Genomic DNA, 10,895 nt, shown 5'->3' with positions numbered 1-10,895 from the left:
TTTTAATTACATTAAAATATTTCCGTTTTTTAAGGGGTAACAGGGATAATAGTCCCCCCTCCACCCACCCAACATACTGGGTTGTAGCTTTATTCAACGCCAGAAATACAAAGTCGCTGTTGTTACAATACCACCCCAGATAGCTTGCCACATAGCAGACATTTTATTAATACCGACTCTCGAATCGCGAGTTATAATTGGAGACAAACGCTACCCGGACTCATTTAATGCGACACAGGGGATTAATGGCTGCAGTCAATGTACTGATCTCCTCTCATTGTTTACATTTCGAAACGGTGTGTTCGCGGCGTTTGCGAGACTGTCATTGACATGAGATAAAATCTAAGCCCGCTGTGATGAGAAATATCTCGAAATTGATGTGAATAAATTCACCCAGATCAGTAGTAATCCAGCAAGTAGCTAACTAGCCCTATGTGCTAACCAGCACTGCTCGATTTTTACTGTTTCGCTCCGGAGATGGCAAGTTAGCCTCCTTTTTAAATAAATAAATAAATTTGCTTTTCTCCTGCATGGATCTCATGGACACCCAAATGACCGAGGAGCTATAGCGGAAGGTGAGCCCAAAGGACAGACAAAATCCTCTGAACTTAACTGTCGCAGGTAAGTTTACTGAAAACAACATAGATGTTGTCTTATCACAGACTTCTTAAAGAGCGGATGTTTTCGCTGGTACCACTGCCAAAATGCAATCAATAACTGCACATGCATAGTTTTTGTACAGCGGCCAAGCGATTTTGAATAATTTCTTCCCAGGGTGCACGATGTTTAGTGTACCTCAAAGCTCCAAGTCCGAGTTCCTGGACAAAGCCAGGCAGGCCAGAGAGGAGAGAAAGGGGCAGAAGGAGAAGGAGAGAGCAGCAATTATCATTCAAGCTCTGGTCAGAAGATTTATATGTCGCTGCAGGCTCCAGAAGCAAATAAGGTGATCACTGGTTTCTTGTTGCAGATTTCTTAGAAAACTGTGATTTAAAGAGCTTGGTTCACTGCTTTTACCATAGATGCAATGAGTGAATATTATATTCATTGCGTGTGTGTGTGTGTGTTTCCCCTCTTCTCTAAACAGGAAAGAGATTGATGACTACTTTCAAGCTTCTGAAACTGGGACATCTAAAAGAAATGCACTTTCAATTTTCAAAATTGCTCGCAAATTATTATTCATATATTGCCAAGAGGATAAGATGGTGAGTTACCAGCTATACAAGTATTTAAATCAATACGTTAATAATAACCATTGTCATATAGCTGGTAAAAATAAGTTGAGATTCATATCTGCACTTACCATTATTGACACTTTTGACAGACCCTTGAGGGTTCTGTAAACTTAGCAGTAGTAGTTTATACACATGTCATTTGCTCTGCAATTCAAGTGGCTCTTATTTTGTTTTTCAGAGGTTTGAGAAGCTCTGTCGTGCTATCCTAGCCAGCATGGAGGTTGAAAATGAACCTAAGGTAAACATGCATGCGTTTAAAGTCTCTTCATGCTGAAAACTTTTTCAATCATATTCTCATCTTAATGGCTTTTTGGCTGTTTGGCCCTCAGGTGTGGTATGTTTCCTTGGCTCTGTCCAAAGACCTCACTATTCCCTGGCTCAAACAGATAAAAGATGTGCTTTGGACTTGCTGTCAACTGCTGAAAAATTTAAAGGTTAGTCTTAATTTAAAGCTCGAAAATAGGTTTTGATATTCATTTTATCACTATAAATGTGCAATAATAAAAATAACTGCGTGTTTTGTGATTTCCAGCCTGACATACTTCAGGACAACAAACTGGTGACACTGTACCTCACCATGCTAGTAACCTTCACAGACACATCAACCTGGCGGATAGTCAGGGGAAAGGGTAAGCCTGAAGTCAAGTTTTGGAAAATGTTTCATGGTCTTGCTTTTTGCAAGGAAGAAAAATATAATTTCCTCTGAATATTTTAGGTGAGGCTCTCAGGCCTGCTTTGACAAGGATTTGTGAAAATATTATGGGCCATCTCAATCAAAAGGGATTTTACTCAATACTGCAGGTTCAGTATTACGACTCATTTGCTCATTTTTATGAAGATATGCGTTGAAATAGTGTGACATTGCCTTTCTTCTGAAATGCAAGGCTCACTGTGTGTCAGCTTTTCTTCTTTAGATCTTGCTGACCAATGGCTTGGCTCGTTCTAAACCATCTCTGTCCAAAGGCACTCTGACAGCCATTTTCACTTTGTCATTAAGGTAAGCTAATATTTCACCTTTAATTAAGTAGAGGAGACATGTTAATTGCTGTTGTGTTATGTCTGTTTGTTCTGTTTATAAATTATATTTTTGTTTTCAGGCTACGTTTGTAATTAAATCAAGTATTTTTCAGGCCTGTCATTGCTGCTCACTTTTCTGAGAATCTGCTGAGATCATTCCTCATCCACATCATGTCAGTCCCAGCCATCATAACCCACCTCAGTGGGCTTACTCCAGAGGTAAAAGCACTGTGATGTGTGTTTTTCATTGCATAGTGAGACAATGTAATAAAATGTAAGGAAGTATTTATTAATATTTTCTTTGCCTTGACAGTGCATGGCATCTATCCAGACGCATGACCTGCTGCGGAAATTCATTCTGTTTCTCAGTAGAGAAGAACAGTGTTCGGATATCTGTGTGTGTCTTGAGGGCAGCCACACACTGTGTCTACTAGGTATAGTATTTTGGTTCAAAGAATTGTGCACATTCAGTCAGTTGCATCTTGTGTACAAATTAATAAACAACTAAGTAATATCTATTTAAATGTCTCCTTCTCATTTTTGATAGGAAACCTAATTCACTTAGGCTACCTTAATGAGAAAGTGCTTGAAGAGGAGGCCAACCACTTTGTGAAGGACCTGACTGACATGCTGTCCTACTGCCAGAGATATGTATCCCAGAAGAAGTCCAACCTAACTCACTGGCACCAAGTGCTGGGCTGGTTCTCGCAAACTGTGGACTATGGGTAAGTTAAATTCTTCATGTTTGTTTAAATCATATGAATAAGTTCATATTCACTTGGAGTAGTGATCCCCAAAGCTTCAATTCAAAACTTAGACGGTATATTAAGCTAACATATATGGCTGGCCCATTTCACATACCTAAGGAGGTATGGAGATGTCTAGAAGAAAGGGCACTGGACTTTTTAACCTGATTGTTTAAGACAATCTTGGAGAGTGAAAGGACACCTGAGTGAAGTGCAATGGAGAACCGATTTTCAAGGACAAAAGTGCAAAGTTGTAGCAACAACAGAGGGATAGAGTTGATGAGCCGTGGCATGAATATGTGGGAAAAAGATGTTGAAGCTAGTTTAAGAAGAGCATGATGATCAACGAGCAGCAGTATGGCTTCGTGCTGAGAAAGAGCACTTTCCCTTTATGTGATTAATACATTATGTATATAGTCCGTGAAGAAAATAAACATGAAACAATCTATCATACACATGCAATGTTTGCTTTGAAAGTGTTGATGGTAGAGAAGATCAGAAGGAGTTGTGCTTTTTTTTTGTGGATCTGGAGAAATCATATAATAGGGTACCAAGAGAGGAAATGTAGTACGGCACGAAGAAATCAGAATAGGCAGAGAGGTATATGAGGGCGGTGCAGTGGTAGGAGTTACAGATCGGTTCAAAGTAGGAGTGGGATTACTTCTGGCACAGGAATCCCAGAATCTGAGCCTTTTCTGGTTTGCGGTGGTGATGGATGGACTGACAGATGATCTCTGGCAAGAGTCTGCATGATGTTTGAAGATGGCATTGTGATCTGTAGTGAGTGCAAGGAGACAGGTGGTAAGATGAAGCTACAAGAAGTAGAGATAGTGAAGCTAAGTTTAAATACGTGGGTTCAACCATCCAACGAGAGAGCAGGTGAAGCTGGAGGTGACAGAGTTGAAGATATTAAATTTAAATTGGGAGTGACCAGGATAGAGAAGATTAGAGGGACAAGTCAGGTAGAGCAGTTTGAAGAAAGGCATGGCTGAGGTGGTTTGGAAGCGTGCAGAAGAGGGATATAGATATACAGGACAAAAGATGGTAAAGATGGAGCTGCCAGGCAGGAGGAAAAGAGGAACATCGCAAAGAAGATTCATGGATGTCATGAAGGAGGACGAGTTGAGGGTTGGTGTGACAGAGGAGGATACTCGAGATAGGGTGAGATGGAGGTAGATGATCTGCTTTGTCGACCCTTGAAGTGAGCAACCAAAAGAAGAAGAAAATATGTCTACATGTTTGTATTCTTGCATACTTTCACTTTTCTTTTGCTAAAAAAATGATAAAAGAAATGGTGTACTAAACTATTTTCTCCCACCTGCCTTATTTGTCTTCTGTTCTCTGCAGTCTTAATGAGTCAATGCCCTTGGTAACAAAACAGCTTCAGCACCTGTGGGGCGTACCTGTTATTAGAACTCTTTTCAGTGACGTCCTTTCTAAAAAGCTGGAGAGTCAGGAGCCCACTCCCCCACCACCACAACCTAGCACTTCACAAAATAACCTACCAGTTAAAAGTAAGTTCCTAAGTTCTGTTGTGATATTTTTAAATAAGCACAATGTTTGTTTGTTTTTTTAATAAAGGTTTTGAATACTTTTTGAACTCCTGTGTCTCTGTTTTTTTTTTTTTTTTAAAGACCTTTTTAAACGAGCATTTCAGAAGTCAGCCTCCGTGCGTAACATCCTGAAACCAGTCGGGGGGAAGCGGGTCGACTCAGCTGAAGTTCAGAAAGTGTGCAGCATCTGTGTGCTCTACCAGACCGCACTGTCTACACTGACGCAAATACGCCTCCAGATACTCACTGGTCAGTCCAAAGATCTGGTATTTTATCTAAACTTGAAAGTACGAAGGATACAATACTCAGTCTCTGCTCATTCTGTTTTTTTTTTAAAGGTCTTACACATCTTGATGACCTTTTGCCCAAACTTTGGGCTTTCATCTGTGAGCTGGGTCCTCAGGGAGGCCTCAAACTCTTCATGGAGTGTCTGAACAATGACACCGAAGAGTCAAAACAGCTCCTTGCTATGCTCATGCTCTTCTGTGACTGCTCGCGGCACCTTATCACGTAATTTCACAGATTATTTATTTACTTTCATTAGCCATGCTTTCTAAAAGGTGGTTGCAGCATTTTATGACACACCTTCAATGTGTTACAGAATTCTGGATGACATTGAAGTATATGAAGAACAAACGTCCTTCAAGATAGAGGAACTTGTTACTATCTCCTCTTTTCTGAACACATTTGTGTACAAGATGATATGGGATGGCATCTTAGGTGAGTGCGGTGTCACAATGGCACCTGTTACGCAGGTCATGCTTTCTTATTGAAACGTCTGTTGTGTATTTTGTGTTTAATAGAAAATGCAAAGGGAGAGAAACTGGAGTTGTTCCACAGCGTTCATGGCTGGCTGATGGTGCTTTATGAGCGAGACTGCAGGCGAAGGTTCACCCCTGATGACCACTGGCTGCGCAAGTAAATACAAACAGCATGACTAGCCTCGTGTTTCAGAATGACATGTTTATGTGATATATATATATATACATATATATTTTTTATAAGCACATCTTTACATGTTGCTGCTGTTGCATTCAGGGATCTAAAGCCTAGCCTGTTGTTCCAAGAGTTGGAGAAAGGCAAGAAGAGAGCGCAGCTTTTACTCCAGTACATCCCACACGTTATCCCACATAAAAATGTGAGTAAATGGAATTCTTTCATTTATAGCAGTGAGAGGGGGGTCAGTTGTGTAATTATTTTTTCTCTCAATTTAGAGGGTGCTGCTGTTCAGGAACATTGTTACAAAGGAGAAAGAAAGCTTAGGACTGGTGGAAACGAGCTCTGCTTCGCCGCATGTCACCCATATTACCATTCGGCGCTCGCGGATGTTAGAGGTATGGCTTCAGCCAGTCAAATAGATTTACTTGGACGAAAGCAAATATATTGTTCCTTAATAAAACCAGGATTTCCCTGTCTTAAGGATGGATATGACCAACTGCGCCGGTTACCAGTGAATTCCATAAAAGGCGTAATTCGGGTGAAGTTTGTGAACGACCTGGGTGTGGATGAGGCTGGAATCGACCAGGATGGTGTCTTCAAGGAGTTTTTAGAGGAGATCATTAAGAAAGTCTTTAATCCTGCTCTCAACCTCTTTAAGGTAACTCAAACAAATAGTTGACATTCTTCAAACATGAAGACTTAAGTAGCGAAATTTCAGTGTGTTTTCTTTTTTTCCTGAATATGTTGTGATGATTGTTTGTTGTAGACCACAAGTGGAAACGAGAGGCTGTATCCTTCGCCCACCTCTTACATCCATGAGAACCATTTGCAGCTGTTTGAGTTTGTGGGGAAGATGCTCGGGAAAGCTGTATATGAGGTACGTGTCATGTCTAAAATATACCATGTCTGTAAGATCTTTGAATACATTTCAAACAAAATGTTTGGTTGAGCTTCAGTGTTTCACTGTCACTTCTGCCTGTTCAGGGCATTGTTGTGGACGTCCCTTTTGCCTCGTTCTTCCTTAGCCAAGTCTTGGGTCACCACCACAGCACTTTCTACAGCTCCATTGATGAGCTTCCCTCACTGGATTCAGAGTTTTACAAGAACCTCACTTCCATTAAGGTAACTACACACACTTTTGACTTTGTCTTTTTTGCAATTTGCAGCTCACGTTGTTGTATTTCAGTGTCTGATATCCAGGGCATATTTCACTTCTGATTTGTTTTCAGCGCTATGATGGAGATGTAGGGGATCTGGGGCTGACATTATCCTATGATGAGGATGTTATGGGGCAGGTAAGGATGGGATATGTTTATACATTTTAATTTATAAATATACAAAATACATTAGTTACGAGTTAACTGTATGTTTCATTGTAGCTTGTCTGTCATGAGTTGATACCTGGGGGGAAAACCATGCCAGTTACCAATGAAAACAAGTATGTGCATTTAAATTTGGTAAAACAATAAAAGGATATGGAAGCACTTCATGTCTGAAATGTTGTTTTGTTGACTTTTTGTATTCTGTAGAATTCGCCAGTTATCTCGATGATGTTATCTTTGTCATGTCCTGCAGAATCAGCTACATCCACCTCATGGCCCACTTCCGCATGCACACACAAATTAAGGAGCAGACGGCTGCTTTCATCCGAGGCTTCCGCAGCATCATTAATCCGGAGTGGTTGCACATGTTTTCCACCCCTGAGGTTCAGCGTCTCATTTCAGGAGATAACGCGGAGATTGATCTAGATGACCTAAAGTATGTACCATTTTACCTTTTTGTCTTTTTTTTCGAATACGGAGGATGTCTTTTGCTTGTAGTACATGCTTTCTGTTTGTACAAACAGTTAAATATGTTCATCATTCTCAGGAAACACACTGTCTACTATGGAGGTTTTCACAGCAGCCATCGTGTCATCATCTGGCTGTGGGACATCCTGTCCAGTGATTTCAGTGCTGAGGAGAGGGCTATGTTCCTCAAAGTAAGGTGTCATTTGTTGAGCTAGATATTTTTTTTATTGGTGCCACAATAGTTTAACCATTTATTGTCTTTTTTTTTTTTTTTAAATGTGTTTTCACAGTTTGTTACCAGCTGCTCAAGGCCACCTCTTCTAGGTTTTGCCTACCTCAAACCGCCTTTCTCCATCCGTTGTGTGGAAGTTTCAGATGATCAGGTAAGAAAAAAAGAGTTAGGAATATATATTTTTAGACACTAACACAGTACATAATACCACAGTTATATAACAAAAAGCAGTGCAAACTTTAAAGAAGGTATTCACATTTCATTTTAGATAAAAGGTTAAAGGCAATAGAAAGACAGGAAGGAAAAAGTAATGTAGAATCCCTGAAATGGCTTGTTATGTTAAGCAAACATCGTATATAAACAATAGTGGAGGTAGTGGGATGGTATTATACGACAGAAGAAAGAAAGAGCTGGATGAGCTCTGATGTGCACAATTAAAATCTAGAGAGGGCTACAATTTCTATTCAGATTCAGCCTGTAGAGCCAAAGTTAAGCAGACAGTTGCCTGAATCATTTACATTAATTAGATTATGTTCTTAGTGGGATCGCTGTATTTCGTTTGCTGAAGACAAAATTTAAGCTAACAAACACAAACTTCCCAGACAAATCATCACAAAGGAGGAAAGACATTGTTTGGTGATCTTAGCGAGTTTCAGCCTTGAAAGGTTCTCTATAAGCTGTTAAACATCAACATTTTATTTATGATTGTGTTTATTTGTCCTGATATATTTGATTGGAACTCCTGAAAATAAAGGACTGTGTATAAAGATGGCTGTCAAGCCTTCTGCTGTTGATTAAGTTAAACCTAAAGGTCTATACCAATATTATGTGCTGCTAGGTTAATTCCTGTGTATGATTGTGTCCTTGTGTTCTGATGAATTTGACATTTTCGCCGATGTGTGTAGGACACTGGGGACACCCTCGGCAGTGTCCTCCGGGGCTTCTTCACCATCCGAAAGAGGGAGCCTGGTGGGCGACTTCCGACTTCATCTACATGTTTCAACCTGCTCAAGCTCCCCAACTACAGCAAGAAAAGCATCCTACGTGACAAGCTGCGCTACGCTATCAGTATGAACACAGGCTTTGAGCTCTCCTAACTCTGTTGCATCAGGACAATCTGCACAGGAGGGCTGTATTATACAGTCTGATACCAAGCAAGAGGCTCAGCTTACCTGCGTTGGAGCCTTTAACATCAAAGGGGCATCACTCAAACAAAACAGGACTCTTGAAGGACCCTTTACTTCTTTTTTTGTCTCTTTTATAATCTGGATGAGCTCTAAGTGAGTGAGCTCCAGTTAAGCTGTGTCTCCCATCAAAAAGGGGGATGCTGTTTCTGCAGAACAATCCAATTTCTAACATCTTCCTCTCTCTTTTTACCCCTCCAGAAACTGAGTATACATGTTTCTCAGGCTTAACAGAATAATGAGTCTAACACTCCCACTTTAAGCGAACTGGAAAGCAATACAGAAGCAATGCAAGCCATTACACACATTGTCGTCTCACTTGTGTAAAACTAAGCGATGCATTGTTACTTGTAAGCTTGGATTCCATTATCCCGGCACCCTACAGCTTATATTGAATGAGTCTTAATGTGTCTTTCCTGAACATGATGCTTCTCGTATAAGTGGAAGACAAATCAATGTTTTGTGTTCAGTCTCCTTGAAGGAGTGGTGGCTCATGACGCCGATCCTGTCCGTTACGTTATGTCCCGTTTTTAAGGAAAATCGTTTTTGAGCTCTGTCCCTTTTCTCCCCACTAAAAGACACTGGGTCCACCTGAGAGAGACGTTGGCCTTCTGGTTTTCATGTTCCCAGTAGATCTTAAAAACCAACAATCTGCCTCAGTTCCAGTGACGCAGCAAATAATCCCCTAAAAGGTTTGATCTTACTCTTCGATAAAAGAAAAAGAAAAGAAAGAAAGATGTCGTTTCTGTAGCATCAGTTACTTTTGACCAAAAGAACTGGAAATGTTTTGTCACTATTTGTGTTTGCAGCTGTTCCATGTTGCACAACTTCCACCTTAAAAACACAAAGAAGAGCAAAGCAAACCAGTCTTCTTACTCTGTGTATCTAATGCTAGGGAAAAAAATAAATCTCACTACACCCTGGATTAATGCCGAGTGCCTCACGAATCGTCGTCACCTGTTGCTCACACGCTTGACTGTGTTTCAACCGTAACCAATAACCACGATTTGGAAACAAGCCATAGAAATGTGGGGGCTATGGTCCTGGATATATTCTCTGCTTATAGGAGCAACACAGAGCGGAACCACTGTAATACCACAACAACCGCGGAGGGCTTCACTACAATGCTCTCTGATCTCTGTGGACTTTTGAAGCCATGCGGAAAAGAATGATGTCATGGACTGGTTCGTCAACCAAATGCGACCGCTTGACTTGATGATGTTCCCTTGGAAACGTTGCACACAATTTTGCTGTTTGCGGCAGTTGGGAGGGAGGGGGAAAGGGACATGAGAGTGAATGTGACTTTATAAGCTTAAAAATTTTTACCTTACACAGGGTTCATTTACAGCAGAAGGTCCAGGCACAGACTTTTGGTTATTTGGAGAAAAAAAAAGGACTGCATCATTAAAAGCGATAGAAGAAGAAGAAGGAAAAAAGTCTAACCTAACAAAGTTCTTTATTATGCAAAAAAAAGTTTTGTCATGAATGAAAATTGAGATTTTTGTTAATATGTAACCATGTTTCTAAGAAGTTATATGATGGCCACTAACTCGTGAAAAAAAAGTGATTTATAATGAAAATGAAACCATTACATATATACACATAAGACTGGTTGTAATAAATTTATCTAATACTCTAATAATGATGTTAAATGATGTTAAAATCAAACCTGACAAATCAGTTAAGGGGATCCTTAAAGTATTTGGGCAAGAACTGAAAGCACTGCAAATGGATTTATATGACACACTACTGCAACTGCTCACGAGTGTGTGTGTGCGTGTGTGTGTGCATGGTAGTGTGCAAGAGTGGTGAAAGATACCTCACATGCTTGTCTGTCTCCCGATGAGGTGGCTCATCTGTTTAAATGATGTCAAGAGAAGACTTTGAGTGTACCAGTGATTGCTGATGCTGACTCTTTTAGTACAACAAATAAATAAATAAAAAGAAATTATCCCGGAAATGTTCTCAACCGCTCTTTGTAAGTTATTTTTGTTCCCCCTTTCTCTTTTTAAAAGTGAATGTCTAGGAATCTCGCTGCACTATAGTAAGGCGCATTATTGATTTAAAAAAATATCCCGTGTAAGATTTGTCCATTTGTAAGATACCTCCTCCTGTAATGTTAAATCGTGTACACGAGTGTGATATAAATCATTTGATCACAATTTGTGGGTTTTTTTTTCATTCGTTAATTAGTTGATTACA

General features: G+C 40.1%; 1 protein-coding gene across 1 annotated transcript; it reads left to right on the top strand.

The window, feature by feature from the left end:
• Nucleotides 1-71: 71 nt before the first annotated feature.
• Nucleotides 72-10,756, top strand: ube3b (ubiquitin protein ligase E3B). Its single transcript, XM_040019226.1, has 27 exons — nucleotides 72-621; nucleotides 775-943; nucleotides 1,085-1,202; nucleotides 1,411-1,470; nucleotides 1,562-1,666; nucleotides 1,765-1,861; nucleotides 1,948-2,033; nucleotides 2,147-2,229; nucleotides 2,363-2,468; nucleotides 2,563-2,683; nucleotides 2,797-2,974; nucleotides 4,343-4,509; nucleotides 4,630-4,797; nucleotides 4,887-5,058; nucleotides 5,150-5,268; nucleotides 5,352-5,466; nucleotides 5,587-5,686; nucleotides 5,763-5,882; nucleotides 5,969-6,145; nucleotides 6,254-6,364; nucleotides 6,472-6,609; nucleotides 6,717-6,782; nucleotides 6,867-6,925; nucleotides 7,063-7,245; nucleotides 7,357-7,468; nucleotides 7,568-7,660; nucleotides 8,415-10,756. Exons 2-27 carry the CDS (start codon nucleotides 783-785, stop codon nucleotides 8,604-8,606), a joined length of 3,207 nt encoding a protein of 1,068 aa, XP_039875160.1. The 5' UTR covers nucleotides 72-621; nucleotides 775-782; the 3' UTR covers nucleotides 8,607-10,756.
• The last annotated feature ends 139 nt before the right edge of the window (nucleotides 10,757-10,895 follow it).

The sequence above is a fragment of the Simochromis diagramma genome, unplaced genomic scaffold, assembly GCF_900408965.1.
Source record: "Simochromis diagramma unplaced genomic scaffold, fSimDia1.1 OVJJ01000822.1, whole genome shotgun sequence".
Classification (NCBI taxonomy): domain Eukaryota; kingdom Metazoa; phylum Chordata; class Actinopteri; order Cichliformes; family Cichlidae; genus Simochromis; species Simochromis diagramma.
Note: the sequence above shows the minus strand (reverse complement) of the source record. Positions and strands in the feature narration are given on the sequence as shown.